Source organism: Mesitornis unicolor, unplaced genomic scaffold (genome assembly GCF_000695765.1).
Source record: "Mesitornis unicolor isolate BGI_N332 unplaced genomic scaffold, ASM69576v1 scaffold8009, whole genome shotgun sequence".
In the NCBI taxonomy this organism is placed as follows: domain Eukaryota; kingdom Metazoa; phylum Chordata; class Aves; order Mesitornithiformes; family Mesitornithidae; genus Mesitornis; species Mesitornis unicolor.
Window position 1 is genome coordinate 11164 of NW_010209167.1, and position 15304 is coordinate 26467.

Below are 15304 nucleotides of genomic sequence, written 5' to 3' on the forward strand. Positions count from 1 at the left end.
ACTTCTCAGGGCAGGGAAGCTCATGCCACCCAGCTGTTGTGCAATCCTGGTACTCCACATTAACAACTCAGCTGAGCTGGGTGCTCCCCACTAGTGCTGGGGTTAAACCAAGGGTTGCAACAACCCCCCAAGGACACCTGTGTGGTGGTCCCTGCACTGGCAATGTCCAGCTCAAGCCATGGCACCTGGCCATCATTGCTTGTTTCATTGCCAGGCACTATCAAGCAGGGTTTGGGTCCTGCATCCCCACTGCAGCCCTGGGAACCTCATAGGGCTGGACATTGACCAGGGGGCTGCTGCTTTTTGAGCCCTGGGGTTGAGTCATTTGCAGTCCTCCAAGTCTGTCTGTCCAGCCCAGACCTCTCCAGCCAGGCAGCTTTGGGAGACAAACACAAATGCATCCCTAAAGCCAAGGTGAGCCTACACCTACAGCCCCTCCATCAGCCTTGGTGGCCACATCAAAGTCAGCAGGGTCTTCCCCTAGGGTGGGGAACAGAACCACAGTCAGTGATGCAGAGGCTGAATAGCCCCAGTGCATGTTTTGTTTTCCTTTCTAAGCAAGGCAGGGCAGCTCTCCAAAGATAAAATACAAATATTTGCAAGACTGATAAGGAGGAATAGTTTAAACGCAACTTGTAAATAAAAACTGGCAGTGAATTGTGGCTTAACTAAATACTTTCAAAGCAACTTTCCAGAGCAACTGCAGGATTTTGAAAGCAGCCTGACGAGTGCACTGTGGGAAAAAAATGGAGAAAATTAAGATTTGAAGGCATTTAATCTAACTTGTAAATTAAGAGCCCAGAATATTGGTAAAGTGAACAAAGGTTTGGGGTTGGTATATAGAGAAATCTCCTATAGAGGCTGTGCTGGCAGCTGCTCTCTGAGAGCATGGTGACCACCTGTGGGATTTCTCCCAGGTTAAGCTCCATTCGCAGCCAAGGTTCCCAGCAGAGACAGCAAGGATGAGAGTTGCAGTCGTGGGCGCGGGCGTCAGTGGGCTGACAGCCACCAAGTGCTGCCTGGATGAAGGTCTGGAGCCCACGTGCTTTGAGCAGAGCCAGGACATCGGGGGGCTCTGGCGCTACACGGTAAGATGGCAGTGCCCATCCCCTCTTTTCACGGGAGCTGCAGCTTTAGGCTGGAGTGCAAGACAAGCCGGGCTCCCGCTGGAGAAGGGGTGCGAGAGCTTGCTGGGTGCTGGCCTCTCCCAGCTCTGCTCCCCAAGACCAGGGGAAGGAGAGCGGGGGCATGGTCCCCACCCCAGGGTACAAGGCTGATGCGCCCTGGGATGCTATGCCAGGAGCACATTGAGGCCAACCGGCCGAGCCTCTACCCATCGGTCATCAGCAACACCTCGAAGGAGATGTCAGCATTCTCCGACTTCCCCTACCCCGAGGACTTCCCAGTGTTTCTGCCCAACGCCCAGCTCCTGGACTACCTCCGACGCTACGCTGAGTACTTTGGCCTCTGGGAGCACATCAAGTTAGGGGTGAGTGGTGGGTGCCCCAGTGCTACCCCTCTCCCTGTGCACACTGAGCACCAGCAGTGACTCTGCTTCACTTCCATGTTTCAGACCACTGTTGTCAGCATCAGGAAACGCCCAGACTTTGCCACCACAGGCCAGTGGGCTGTGGTTACGGAGACGGATGGGAAGCAGACATCACACATCTTTGATGCTGTTATGGTTTGCAGCGGCAATTTCCACGAGCCATCCCTCCCCCTGCACTGTTTTCCTGGTACAGTACACGACTGCCTGCAGTTACCTGCTTCCAGCGGCTGGGGGGAGAAGAAGGATTAGCAGTTCCTTGGGGAAAATGCTTCCTTCCTTTTCTTGCTTCTGCTTTTCAAACCTCCTAGCATGAGCAGCAACATGTCCTCATGCTTCAGCAGCCTTAGTTTTGCAGGCATTGCTCACTTCAGAGCAAACTTCCAAGGTAGGATGGTTTAGCCATGGAGAAATTGTCCACACAGCTTGTGAGATGGAGCTCTCAGTGAAGTTCCATTGTCTTTGGCAGGGCTGTACTCATCACTGCTGTGATGAATCTCCCCAGTTGTCAGTATAGAGAGGGTTGCCTTGTTATCAGCATTGTCAAGTGCTTCTGAAGCCACTTGTAGGACAGGAGGTCTGCAGGCTTTTCTGAACCTCTGCATCCCCATCTTGTAGAGGCTGAATCCTAACACTGCACCAGCACAGCTCTTGCACCTAACTGTCTTCCAAGTCCCACCCAGCACACGTGTCCCTGCTCGCTGCAGTGCAGGCATGTGTGGGACCCCATTTTGGAGAGGAAGCACTAAGTCTGTGTGTGTGGGAGGAAGGACTGGACCTCCCCAAGTCCCCAGTGGCCACTGATTGCACTTCCTTGCTCTTGCCATATGGATTGTTTCTACACTAGTTCTCCCAACAAAAAACACAAATGCTCAAGTAATGAAAAGCTTTGGGTTTTTTTCTCCCCCCCTCTCAAGGCATCGAGAAGTTTCAAGGCCAGTACTTTCACAGCCGACAGTACAAGCATCCTGACGTGTTTCAGGGGAAGCGTGTCCTTGTGGTCGGCATGGGCAACTCGGGAGTGGATATTGCGGTAGAGGCCAGCCGCGTAGCTGCAAAGGTACCACCACCCAGCCACCCCAGGGGCTTGGGGAGGGTGGTGCTGGGGCCAGTAGCTCAGTTTGCCGTCACCGCAGGGAGAGCAAGCTGGATTTACCCTACATGGTGTCCAAACAGTATTTCTGAATCCATATTTCTTGGTCAGAAACCTACCCTGAAAGCAAGCTGCTTGTTCTCTCCTCTTTCACCTCCATCTCCAGCTGCTAGGAGGTCTTAAAGATGCTGTTGCTGCTTTTTCATTGTGTAGCTGCCTGTGCCATGCCCTTCTCTACTTTAAAAAGGCAAAGCAGCAAATTCATCACCTGAATCATTTATTTTCTACTTTCTCCCAGGTGACTGTTTGCACCAGCCGAGGTGCCTGGGTGCTCAGCCGTGTGTTTGACCATGGCTACCCATGGGACATGGTTTTCAACACTCGCCTTATGAGCTTGGTCAGAAACAGCCTCCCTGGACCTCTTTCACGAAAGTTGTTTAACTACAAGGTGAATCAGCGGTTCAACCATGAAAACTATGGCCTTCAACCAGAGAAGAGGTATTTCTTGGTGGCTCCCATCCCACGCAGTGTCACAGGGTTTGTGCTGCAGGCAGGGGGCAGATCTCCAGCAACCAACATCAACCACTGCAGCAAAGAGCATCCAGACTGGGCTGATCTCCAGCAGGGAGTTTGTAGTCCAACAGAAGATAAGCTGTAGTCCCCTTAGGTCGTGCAAGATGGAGCATGCTGGAAAAGCTCAGGAAGGACCAGAGTTTTCCTCATGAGGCTCCCTGGGAAAAGAGAAGGAAAGAGGCTTAAAACATGGATCAGCTCTGAAAAGAGATGGTTTAAAGAGTAATTGAGCAAACTAAGGAAGAAGGCAGGAGATATCCACAAGTCACTCGGACTGTGGGACAGGGTGATGTTGCTGCAAGGGTGAAACATGTCAGTATTTGGAGGGAGGGGAGGTAGGGCTGTTTGCTCAGAGCAAATGACACAGGGAGGTTATGGGGCTGAAGGGCCCAGGAGAGGAGGAGCAGGGACACTGGCAGGGCTTATTCGTGGTCTTCAACACTCAGAGCCCCTTGGCTCTCCACAGCTGCCTGATGCGTGAGCCCGTGCTGAACGATGACCTTCCAAGCTACATCCTGACGGGGAGGATCACCATCAAGCCGGGCGTGAAAGAGTTCAAAGCCAACTCAGTTGTATTCCACAATTGCCCTGAAGAGGAGCCCATCGATATCGTTGTCTTCTGCACGGGCTACAATGTCTCCTTCCCATTTCTAGAAGAAGCAGTCGTCAAGGTGGAAAACAAGCATGCATCCCTCTACAAATATGTGTTCCCAACCCACCTGCAGAGGCCCACCCTGGCTGTCCTTGGGCTGATCAAGCCATTAGGAGGCATCATGCCTGTGACAGAGATGCAAGCACGCTGGGTAACCCGTGTCTTCAAAGGTAGGAGAGCTAACATTACGCTCTCCTATGTATCAAAACACAGTTCAGTCTGGACATGTCTTGTTCCCTGTATGGACCAAGATGGATTTCTCTCGTTGGAGATCCCAGAGCTAAGAAGCTCGCTTCAAAGTGGTGGACAAGGGAGCATTCCTAGGGCTCAGACTTCCCAAGTTATTTCACTTCAGCTGAGCTACAGCAACGTAAGCACATGCTTGGCCCAAGCTACATGCAAGTTCATGACATCTACCTCAAATCACATTTTTTTTTGCCTGATAAGCTGATGCTTTTAAGCTAATGCTTTGTACCTTGCTTGCTGCAAGCCAAGAGCATGTGCTCCATTCCTTACTGTGACTCAGCTGATGTGCGGTCCTGCACCGAGCCTGCAAACCATGATCTAAACTTGATTGTTCAAGACAGTATTTTCCGTCTAAAATATTTTAGAAGTCAGAGCACAGAGATGGATATGTAAACCTGGATGCACAGATAAGAGTTGTGTTTAAGATACTCTGGCAGCATTTGCTGCTCTTTGAGGCACAGGGTGGTTTGTCCACCATGACTATCAGAAAAGAGTCCCATCACTCCACAGGAGGAATTATTTGTAGTTATTGGGGTGAGAAAAGAAAACTACTGAGTTTTTTTTGTTGGGTTTGCATTTTGGTTGGGATTTTTTGTTGTTTTTTGTTGTTGGTTTTTGGGGGTTTTGAAAAAAATAACAACCTCCCACTGGGCTGGTGTGGAGGGCTGCATCAAGACTCCTCCACAAAGCCAGGGGAAGCTCTGGGATTTCTCTTTGGCATGATCCTCTCTGGGACATGCATGGTCCGTCTCACCCCACATCATCTGACTGTGCCTTCACAGCACAAATATGTAGGAGCAGGAAGAATTGCAGGTGAATTTGTTGGTTGGTTCCTAGCAGAATTGCCCCTGCTGAGCTAAATCCAAGCAATAACGCTTTCTTGCCCTCCCAGGGAAGGGCTTCCCATGTATTGCATCACTGAATGAGTTCCCAAGTCCCTCAGGAGTTAAACTCTGCAGGATGCTCTCTTCTGTTTTCTAGGCTTGTGTCAGTTGCCTCCGCAGTCTGTCATGGAGAAGGAAGTAAATGAGAAGAAGAAAAACCAAGTGCGATGGTAAGCCATTCCCTGGAGCCCCATAAATTTTTTTTGGTGGATTGAAAAACCCCTGGATTTTGGGGGGCAGCAGCTCAGTGGCTGCTCCCTGCATGTATAGTGGAGGTGAGGGGGGGGATGCCCAGGCCCAGCCACTCCTTTATTCACTTGCACTGAGACAATGTAAGCTTTGATTTAAGGCTGATATTTTGCCTGTTGATGACGAGAAGAAATGAATTCAGGGTAGTCGAGACTAAAACTTGCCTGGGAGGTGGGGAAGTATGCCAGGGTCACCAGGGTCTGACCTGGTGGCAGAGAAATTAATGGAATTAAGTGCAAAGTAATTCAGCAGAGGGGAAAAAGTCAACCTGAGGTGTACATGCAAATTGTCTCACCTCTCAGCATGGGGATCTGAATCACTGCGAACAGTTGTCTCAGAACACTGGCACATAGTTCATGGGCAGGCAAGAGGTTAAATCAAAGGTTAAGAATTATTAGGAAATGAATGAGATAAAACAAGGAAACTAGAAGAGTGAAATACAGAATTGCAGAGCACAATTGCTGTACAATACAAAGATGAACACCCCTGGCTTTTTTCCAGCCCAGTGAAGGTGGGACATGAAGCCATGAATTCTGCAGAGAGGGTGAACTGGAAGCAAGTCTCCAACTCACCATGCATTTTGCAGTACTCGGTGAAAATGAATGTGAAGAAAACCAAAGAGTGCTGCCTTTTTCACACTGCACATCACTTCACTGCAGAGAGCAAAGAGAAAGTTAGTTTAAAAAAAAACAAAGAACAACTTGTTTGACAAAGTATTTTAGAAAAGGTCCACTAAGGTGAAGTGAGGGGGCAGATGCTATTTGTGGGTGATGAAGTTAAAGACTGACTGATGCACATGAGAAAGGTGTGTACCAGAGCCAGCATCACTTTACACGGGTTGTCATGGGTAGGATTCAGGCCCAGATAGACCCCAGTTCCCACTGCACATAAGCCCAGCTCTTTCCTAAGAGAAACCCAATTGCATTCCAATGCAGTATCAATGTGGATGTAGAGCATCTGACCTCCAGTTCATCTCAGCCCCACTCACACCACCTTCTCCCTCCTCTTTTTCTTCTCCAATCCATTAAGGTTTGGTCTGTCCTATGATGAAGTCCTCAAAATCGACTGCCTGGTCTACATGGACGAGCTTGCTTCCTTCATTGGTGCCAAGCCCAGCATGCTGAGGCTGCTCTGCAGAGACCCCTGGCTGGCCCTCACAGTTTTCTTTGGCCCCTGCAGCCCCTACCAGTACCGGCTGGGGGGCCCTGGGCGGTGGGAAGGGGCACGTCAGGCTATCCTCACCCAGTGGGACCGAACCCTGAAGCCCACGAGAACACGAGTCCCTGCTGGCTCCTCCAGCCCCTGCTCTTCTTTCCTGACTCTGATGGGGTTCCTCCTTCTCCTGGCTGTTCTGGTTTTTTGTTTCCAGTAGATTTTAGAGCTTGGGTAGGTTTGGATTTTTTCCTTGTCCCTGGGAATGTTATCTCAGGTCAGGCAGTTCCACAGCATGCCACAGGACAGGAGGAAAGGAATTTCAGCAGGTCGCAACAAATTCAGATCTTTAACCAGCAGCACAAACCTCTCTCTGCTCCAGCTTGCCCACAAACACAGCTTTGCAGACCTAGGTAGCTGGAAATGGCAGCCTTCTCCCACCATGCCCCCAGTATTTATCGCCCCTCTGCAGAGCATGGCTGCATGGTGTGGCCTTGTCCAGACCACACTGGTGAGGAGGCAGAAGGGACAAGACTAGTAAATATGGCTTTGTGGGTCACAGCCAGGAAAGAGTGCTGACCCGAATTAGCCCTGACCCAAATTAGCCTGGAATTGGGGTCTTCAGTCCAGTAAAGGGTTTTCTGGGCTGGGTATGCAGGTCACACTGTCCCTTCCTCCAAACTGCAACCCTATGACCCCAAAATCCCAGTTTGGGTCGAATTGATTTATCTTTCCAGCAAAGGGACCCTGGCTGCAGTAGTTTGTCACCCTGAGGCTGGTGCTGGTACCCTGTGGGACTGAACACTCCCCACTCTGATTGCCTGCACTTCCCACCACCGGGCAATCCCAGGGCTTTGCTTTGTGTGCTTAGAGACTTTCAATCAATAAAATTTGCTTGGCTATGGCGGGAGTGTGCTGCAGGCTGCTGCCTCATCGTCTCCCTGTGTGCACAGTAAGAGCTGGAGGGTCCTGTGCCTGGACTGTGCCAGTGCCAGTGGCCGCTGTGGGCATCCCACAAGCCTGGGGCTGGAAGAACTTTTATTGACCACCCAAAACTGGCTGCACTGTGTCCCCTATCCATGCCATCTGCTGGCATGTGGGCGAAGGGAGCACATTTTGCTGAATTCCCAGGGATGTGCAGCAGTGGGGGGGACGGATCAGGACAACCCCAAGCTGCTGCTGGCGCTGGGACAGCGACAGAGATAAGCAACAGCATTGAAGGCCTTGCAAGCACGGCCCCCTTGGGATTACGGTCTGCGTTTCTACCCAGCACCACCGCGGAGGCTGAGAACTTTCTGCGGGTGCATTTGAGCGGAGCAGGGATATGTGGGTGTAAAGGTCGGAAGTGCAAGAGTCACAGCAAGCTGCCTGGATTTCAGCCTCTCCTTTAAATCTGCAGCTGGATAAACTCTAAGCAGAGTTCGTCTGAAGCCTGAGCAGCAAAGCCACGGCACCACCCTGCAAGGTTTGCTCCTCGCTTTTTTCCAGCTGGGTTTTGCAGACTTTAAAAGCAAGCAGGCAGCTCTCTGGGGTTTTGGCGTTTGCTGTTGGCTTCTCCTCGATGCTGGTGGGTGGAGAGGGGGTGTCGCGGGGACCCTCTGGAGCAAAGCTGTCTGTAGGTAGCACTGGAAAAGAGGGATTATCTTATCGCCCCAGGCACATCGCTGCCTTTTTCCAAAGCTAAGGGAAGCTCTGGAAATGGGGAGTGGAGGAGTGACGGTATGTCCTGCCCCGTTTCCGCAGATCGAGAAGTGACTCCGACTGTGAGCAGTGGTTTTTTTGTACGGGAAAAAATGGGTTGAAAACAAGTTATAAATTACTCTTTCTTCAGCCTTTGCAGTAGGAGTGTTAGTCACCTAATCAATGTTCACGTGGGTTCATTTTTTTTTCCTAGTTTCTTTGCTTTCCAGTCAAGCTCTGAGCAGTTCAGTTTACACACGCTGAGCTTTTAAGTTCCTCCCATTTACACCCTGCGTTTCCTGGGTTTCTTACCTTTTGTGTATTCTGTAATCCCAGCTGCACTTTCACCATGCTGCCTAACTTGTGAATCACTGTGTCATGCTCAGTCAGGCATTCCCCTTTTTTAAAAAAAACCACCCTTTTGTTTTCAAGATAATGTCTTTAATGGGAAATTAAACGGAAAGCGTGAAAACAAGGCAGCTTAGCTGAAAATGTTTCTTGAAAGGATTTCAGGAGGACGATTTGTCACAGGCAGAAGCAGATATCTGTGAGCCCCTTCCCTCCTTTGCATGCCCTGGTTTGGGCCAGGAAAGGGAAGCAGCACAGCCAGGCTTCAAAGTGCCTTCTTTTCCCCTGCCTGCAGGAAGGGAATCCCTGAATCCTTGATGTGGGCTTAGCACAGCTGGAAGGGTAATGCACAGCATCTGTCTGTAACTCTTGAATTAGGAGCTGGCAATGATTTTCTCCAAGGACAGTTTTCACCCACAGACAGCTGCAGCCAGAGAAGACAAGGGGTGTTTTGCTGGGGATGGGAAGAAGAGACTGGTCTTTCTGCTAATCCCTGGGACATTTTATTTCCAGTTGCTCGCGTGCCAGCCTGTTGCCTGCTGTGGGCCAGCATGGTGCGGCGTGTGGCCATTATCGGGGCCGGGGTCGGTGGGTTGGCCTCCATCAAGTGCTGCCTGGATGAGGGGCTGGAGCCCACCTGCTTTGAGAGGACCGAGGACATCGGGGGGCTCTGGCGTTACACGGTCAGTGGGCTCTGCCCTTGTGGAAATTGTCCCTGGGTTTGTCCCTTCCCTCAGATGCCTTATGCCTGCAGCAAAGAGGTGGCTATGTCCTTGAGGACTGTACTTGTCCCAGGCATGGGGCTCCCCCTGGCTTCAGGGTGGAAAAGGAGATCGAGGGAGCAGAAGCTGTGGTCACCAGGACCTAGTCTTGGATTATGCTTTGTACCTGAGATGCTCTGCTGGCCTGGGTGTGGTGAAGTCCTTCCCTATGCACCTGCAAATGGCACTGCTGGTTTCCCACAGGACTCCACGGACAGCAGGAGGGTCAGTGTGTACCGTTCGATCATCACCAACACCTCCAAGGAGATGTCCTGCTTCAGCGACTTCCCCTGCCCAGAGGATTTCCCCAGTTACCTACCCCACAGTCTCCTCCTGGAGTACTTTCGGATGTACGCCCAGCACTTCGACCTCCTACGGCACATACACTTCAAGGTAAGCAGAGTCATCAAATGCTGTGGTGAGAAGGGCCATTCTCCCATCCCCATGTGAGGAGGCTGCAGATAGCAGGGCATCACTCCAGTGAATTGGGACAACACTGGATGCAAAGCCCATGAGGACTGTAAGCCTTTTCATCTTGAATGCAGCCTTTTTAATTCCATGTTTTAAATGAGGCTGCTCAAATGTGAGCTGCCTGGTGCATCACTCCCTCTCAATGCTATCACAATGGGAAAGCTGCAGGATGGGATTTACAAGCTTCAGAGGTGACATGTGGCTCCCAAGGACCCAGCCTGCCCTTGGCATACCCAGGCCTTTGCAGGCAAGTCCTCTCCAAAACAAGGCACAGTCCCTGACTGCACTTTTCTTGGGCTTTGGTGCAAGACGACAGCTCTCAGTGTGAGGAAGTGCCCGGATTTCACCACCTCAGGCCAGTGGGAGGTAGTCACCGAGACTGAGGGTGTCCAGGAGCTGCACGTCTTTGATGCTGTCATGGTTTGCACTGGCCATTACCAGGAGCCCTACTTACCCTTGGCTTCCTTCCCAGGTAAGCCCTGCCTTGGCCGTAGGGTGGGCTGGGGCTGCTCCACAAGGTTTCACCCAGCACCTATGGGTCGTAGAATCAAAGAATCATTTAAGCTGGAAAATTGATTTTTTCACTCAAGACCATTAAGTCCAACTGTTAACCGAGCATTGCCAAGTCCCCCACTAAATTATGTCCCTAAGCTCCTTAACTACATGTCTTTTAAATACCTCCAGGGATGATGAGACTAGGCAGCCTGTTCCAGTGCTTGACAACCCTTCTGGTGAAGAAATTGTCCCTAATATCCAGTCTAAACCTCACCTGGTGCAACTTGAGGCTGTTTCCTCTTGTCCTATTGCTTGTTACATGGGAGAAGAGACTGAACCCCACCTCGCTTATAGCCTCCTTTCAGGTAGTTGTAGAGAGCAGTAAAGTCTCCCCTGAGCCTTCTTTTCTCCAGCCTAAACAGCCCCAGTTCCCTCAGCTGCTCGTCAAGAGACTTGTGCTCTAGACCCTTCACCAGCTTTGTTGCCCTTCTCCGGACACACTGCAGTATCTCAATGTCTTTCCTGTAGTGAGGGGCCAAAGCTGAACACAGGGTTCAAGGTGTGGCCTTACCTGAGTATAGGAGGATGATCATTTCGCTGGTCCTGCTGACCACACTATTTCTGATACAACCTGGGATGCTGTTGGCCTTCTTGGCCACCTGGGCATATTGCTGGCTCATATTCAGCCTGCTGTTGACCAACACCCTCAGGTCCTTTTCCACCAGGCAGCTTTCCAGCCACTCTTGTCCAAGCCTGTAGCGCTGCATGGGGTTGTTGTGACTCAAGTGCAGGACCCAGCACTTGGCTTTGTTGAACCCCATACAATTGGCCTCAGTCCATCAATCCAGCCTGTCCAGATGCTTCTGCAAAGCCTGTAGGGTCCCCTTTCCTTTGCGAGCCTGCCTGCTCCATGAATCCCCTACACCAGGGCAGGTGGGACACTCACCCCACGGGAATGGCCATAGGCATTCTTGATTGGGAAACAAACCCTGTAAAGATACATCCAGGTTCTTGCAAGAGAATTTGCAAAGCAGGACCAAGACAAGGAGGTGCAGGAGGGTGGCATCACCTGGGGAGCCAAGGACAGCTGTAAGGAGAGGAGGAGGGTCTGGGAATGAGGTGGGGGCAAGCACATGTACCTGGCAGTAGGAAATGCTTCCTGCTTTCTGCCCAGGTATCGACACCCACTTCAAAGGCCAGTACCTCCACAGCCGAGAATACAAAGATGTGGAGGCTTTCCGGGGAAAGCGGGTCCTCGTGGTTGGCATTGGCAACACTGGTGGTGACCTCTCTGTGGAGCTGAGCCGCGTGGCTGCAAAGGTACAGCTCTGCGGTGGTGCTGAGCCAGGCCGGGTGCTGCGATAGCCAGTGGATTGAAGTAAGCACAGCAAGCTTTGCCCACAAGGTTTCTTAATAAATAGACCTTAACATTAGGGACAATTAAAGAAGCTCTGCAATTCCTGGAGGGTTTGGGCCACCTGAGGAGCAGAGTGGCCATTCAGCAGCTGCAGAAACTTTGCAGAAGCCACCAAGAGCTGTTTGGTTCATCCAAGACACCAGCTCCTTTCCCTTGGGATAACCACCTCAGTTCCCAAGTGCAGGAGATAGGATTTGCCATCTGGGACAAAAATTGGCAATGAGATGTCTGGGCAAGAGGCTGAGACCTACCTTTTCCCCCAGGTGTTCCTCAGTGCCAAGGGCAGCACATGGGTGTTCAGCCGTGTCTCAAACCATGGCTTCCCTGTTGACATGGTCAGCACCACCCGCTTCAACCACTTTCTGGACTGGCTTCTCCCATCAGCCCTCACGAAGAGGATCAGGTTTTGGAAGTTCAATTCCTGGTTTAACCACACAAACTATGGATTGGCTTCCACCAAAAGGTGTTTGTTCTGAGTGTTTTGTTGGTTAGTCAGGGGGTTTTAATGGTGTGAAATGCTCAGTTTTTAATTTCAGGGGATATTTGTGGAATAGCAAACCACTGGAGGGGAACTCTGGCCACAAAAGAAGTTTTGGGTCCCTTCCACATGCTAATATTGCTGTCCTGTTTTCCACCTGCAAGCTCCAACTTTAAGATAATTACCAACGAAGAGCTGCCATTTTGCCTCCTCTCTGGGACCGTTGTGTTGAAGCCAAAAGTGAAGGAGTTCACCGAAAGCTCTGCTGTTTTTGAAGACGGGACAATTGAAGAAAACATCGATGTGGTGCTCTTTGCCACGGGTTATGTCTTCTCATTTCCCTTCCTTGAAGAGTCGGTTCGCAGTCTCTTCGATGATAACCGTTCCCTCTATAAATGCATCTTCCCCCCCCAGTTGGAAAAGCCGACGCTGGCCATCATTGGCTTAGTCCAGTTGACTGGCTCTGTGATGGTGGGATCGGAAATGCAGGCTCGCTGGGTGACAGGGATCTTCGCAGGTGGGAGACAGGATGCAGGGTTGGGGGGATCTGTTGGGGTGGGAGGTCTGGGGCAGCCTGACCTGCTGTCCACAGAGCCCAGGCCATATTTTGGCTCTCACTGTAGTGCTGGTGTTGGCCATGGGCTTTGGTAGCACTGTTGCCTCTGCCCTCCAGCTGCATCCATATATCCCTGCTGCTCCATGCACGCTGCCATAACCAGCATGCACAAACACTCCCAGTAAAGGGGCTGGGAGCATTGGGAAGGGGAGGGGAAATTTTCAGCTTAAGATGCTGCTGGAGGTCTCTGGTTTCTCTGTTCTTCTCAGGCTGGAACAAGCTCCCTCCCACCAGCAGGATGATAGCTGATGTTTTGAAGAGGAAGCCACCAGTCAAAAAGTGGGTGATGTTTCTGTGCTAGGATTGTGATGGGTGCCATGTGCCATGATAACCCCAGGGAAAGGGGGGCCCTATTGCAGTCATAGGAGGGACCTGCCTAGGACACACAGCTCTTCTTGGATGCATTTATTCCCTCACCACCCATAGGGAGGTGGGTAATGCTGTTGTGGCTACTTTATGGATGATGGACACCAAAGGCACAGTGCACTGGAGGACCTTATCGCAAGACCTAGGACCTGCAGTGCACCTCCACCAGTCCTCCAAGCCACATCTTTATTCTCAGCATGTCAAGGTGGAGGTTTGGTTTCCTTCAGACTAAGGGTGCCATCTCGTGGCTTCTCCTTCCCAAATCCAGAGAGCAGGGAGGATTGGGGTCAGGGCCAAGCCCCATCCAGAAACCTCAGTGAAGCAAGGCAATGTGGGTGAGGGACAGTTTGGTGGCAGTTTTTGACAGGTCAAAATGAGTATTAGACAAGGCTGGAACTCGTCTGTTGTGTACATGGGAGCTAAAGTCCTGCCTTGTTGGCACTGGGGTTTTAAGGGAAGTTGGAATGTGTCCTCAAGGCTGTGGGACGGGTGATGGTGGATGTGCTACCTTACAGCAGCTTTCAGGGGACCTCAGGCCAGGCAGGGTGCAGGCTGGGTTGCAGAACTGGGTCACAGGATACTGATGAAAACCTGGGACAAAACAGAGCCACACGAATAGTCACCAGGAGTCCCAGCGATTACAGACATGATGCTATTACACAGAAATATGGGAGTCTGAGGTGCAATGGAGACAAACTTGAGGCTGTCCCAAACGTGCTGGAGCAGATTCAGCACACATCCTCCTTCCTGCAATGGAGATGAGGCCTCAAACAAACAAAAAAAATCCTGGAGATCCCTCCCAGCATGAGAAGCTTTCTGCATCTCCCAGTTTTTCCAAGTCCCTTTGGCAGTCTTATCTGCAAATGTCTACTCGTCTGCCTCACGAAACAGGCCAAATCCACACCTGTGAACCTTGGGAAAGGATGTAGCAGTAGTGTGGGTATTTGTGGTGTTACGATGATGGCAGTATTATGTTAGAACCATTTTTGAGGCCACAACCAGGTTGCAGATACAAAAGAGGCTTCTGCCTATTCCTTGCTCTAGGGTAGCAGGAGGGACCAACCCTGCAGGGGCTCTTCCCATGCCTTTCGGTTTATTGGGGGCTGAGGGAGCTTGGCCTCAGCAATCAGGACTCAGTCAATGTCTGTCCCCTGCAATGCAGTGGCTTGTCCAAGCCCAGAGTTTTTGCTTTCCGTGAAGCTGGGAACCAAGGTGCTATTTGATTTTCTTTGTCTATTTTATGTCCCATTGAAGGAATCCATCCGAGAGGGACAACTTGAAGATGAGTTTTATCAGCTATACTGATGAAATTGCTTCATGTGCTGGTGTAAAGCCCAGTGTGCTGAAGCTGCTCCTGACAGACCCCCGATTGGCCCTGGCCATCTTCTTTGGCCCCTGCTCACCCTACCAGTACAGACTGGTGGGACGGGGTAAGTGGAGCGGGGCCAGAAAGGCCATCCTGACTCAGTGGCAGCGGACACTGAAGCCCTTGAGAACTCGGGTGGTGGATGACTCCTCTGACAGCTCTGATGTCTGGCTCTGGACGTGCCTCCTGGCCCTGCCGCTGACCCTCGCAGCGGGTTTCCTCCTTTCTAAATACCCCAGGCCAGGCTGGAGCCACCAGGCAGGTCCTCAGCTGTAGAAGAAACATAGTGAGACACAGTCCTGGGCAAGCTGGGGGTGATGTGAAGCTGTGCCGCTGCCAGGTGCTGTCGGAGGGGCTGGGACTGGTGCAGAGGTTTCACCCCCACTCCTCTTGCAGATGTTTCACCCCCACTAAGGACTGTACAGAGCAATTACCCTAGACCTGCTCCAACATGTACCCGTGTTGTGCTAGCACCAGGCTGGATCTCCAGAAAGCTTTTAGGAAGAGCCATTTTGGGACAGGCTGGTATGCATGGGGCCAGCCTTCCTGCCCCCCTGCTCACCCAAAGCTTCCTCCATAACTTTTGAGCAAGACCTGAAATGTGAACTGCAGAGATCTTTGTATTGTCAGGTAACTTTTGGGATGTGAACTAGGGAGCCACAAATAAACGTCACGGATTTGGTCTTCTCTGGTGGTTTTATTAATGGTTTACTATCAGTGGAGGGGAGTCAGGTGGACCCAGTACCTCAGCAGAAGGCTGAGCTCCTTCCTAAGAAATAATATATACAGTGACAAACCCAGGTCAGGGAGCGTCCCCGGCATTGCCCGAGCAGCCTCGGGGCCGGGAACGGGGTCGGAGACGGGGCCGGGGACAGGGAGCGCGGGAGGTTGCGGCCCCATTCTCCACCCCT

At 51.5% G+C, this 15304-nt stretch overlaps 2 protein-coding genes across 2 annotated transcripts; both read left to right on the plus strand.

Annotated features, from left to right (window-relative positions):
- Positions 1-962: 962 nt before the first annotated feature.
- Positions 963-6615, plus strand: LOC104547194 (dimethylaniline monooxygenase [N-oxide-forming] 1-like). The gene is made up of 8 exons (XM_010192779.1): positions 963-1088; positions 1301-1489; positions 1574-1736; positions 2464-2606; positions 2938-3137; positions 3679-4034; positions 5092-5164; positions 6273-6615. Exons 1-8 carry the CDS (start codon positions 963-965, stop codon positions 6613-6615), a joined length of 1593 nt encoding a protein of 530 aa, XP_010191081.1.
- A 2359-nt stretch (positions 6616-8974) lies between these two features.
- Positions 8975-14669, plus strand: LOC104547196 (dimethylaniline monooxygenase [N-oxide-forming] 2-like). Its single transcript, XM_010192780.1, has 8 exons — positions 8975-9106; positions 9389-9577; positions 9965-10127; positions 11325-11470; positions 11831-12030; positions 12210-12562; positions 12871-12940; positions 14282-14669. Exons 1-8 carry the CDS (start codon positions 8975-8977, stop codon positions 14667-14669), a joined length of 1641 nt encoding a protein of 546 aa, XP_010191082.1.
- The last annotated feature ends 635 nt before the right edge of the window (positions 14670-15304 follow it).

Excerpts from the sequence above, each read along its gene's own strand:
- LOC104547194 (XM_010192779.1), top strand. The coding sequence starts at position 963 with ATGAGAGTTGCAGTCGTGGGCGCGGGCGTCAGTGGGCTGACAGCCACC. Across the intron at positions 1,737-2,463 it reads CCCCCTGCACTGTTTTCCTG|GCATCGAGAAGTTTCAAGGC; the intron begins GTACAGTACACG and ends CCCCCTCTCAAG. Across the intron at positions 4,035-5,091 it reads GGTAACCCGTGTCTTCAAAG|GCTTGTGTCAGTTGCCTCCG; the intron begins GTAGGAGAGCTA and ends TCTGTTTTCTAG.
- LOC104547196 (XM_010192780.1), top strand. The coding sequence starts at position 8,975 with ATGGTGCGGCGTGTGGCCATTATCGGGGCCGGGGTCGGTGGGTTGGCC. Across the intron at positions 11,471-11,830 it reads TGAGCCGCGTGGCTGCAAAG|GTGTTCCTCAGTGCCAAGGG; the intron begins GTACAGCTCTGC and ends CTTTTCCCCCAG. Across the intron at positions 12,563-12,870 it reads GGTGACAGGGATCTTCGCAG|GCTGGAACAAGCTCCCTCCC; the intron begins GTGGGAGACAGG and ends TGTTCTTCTCAG.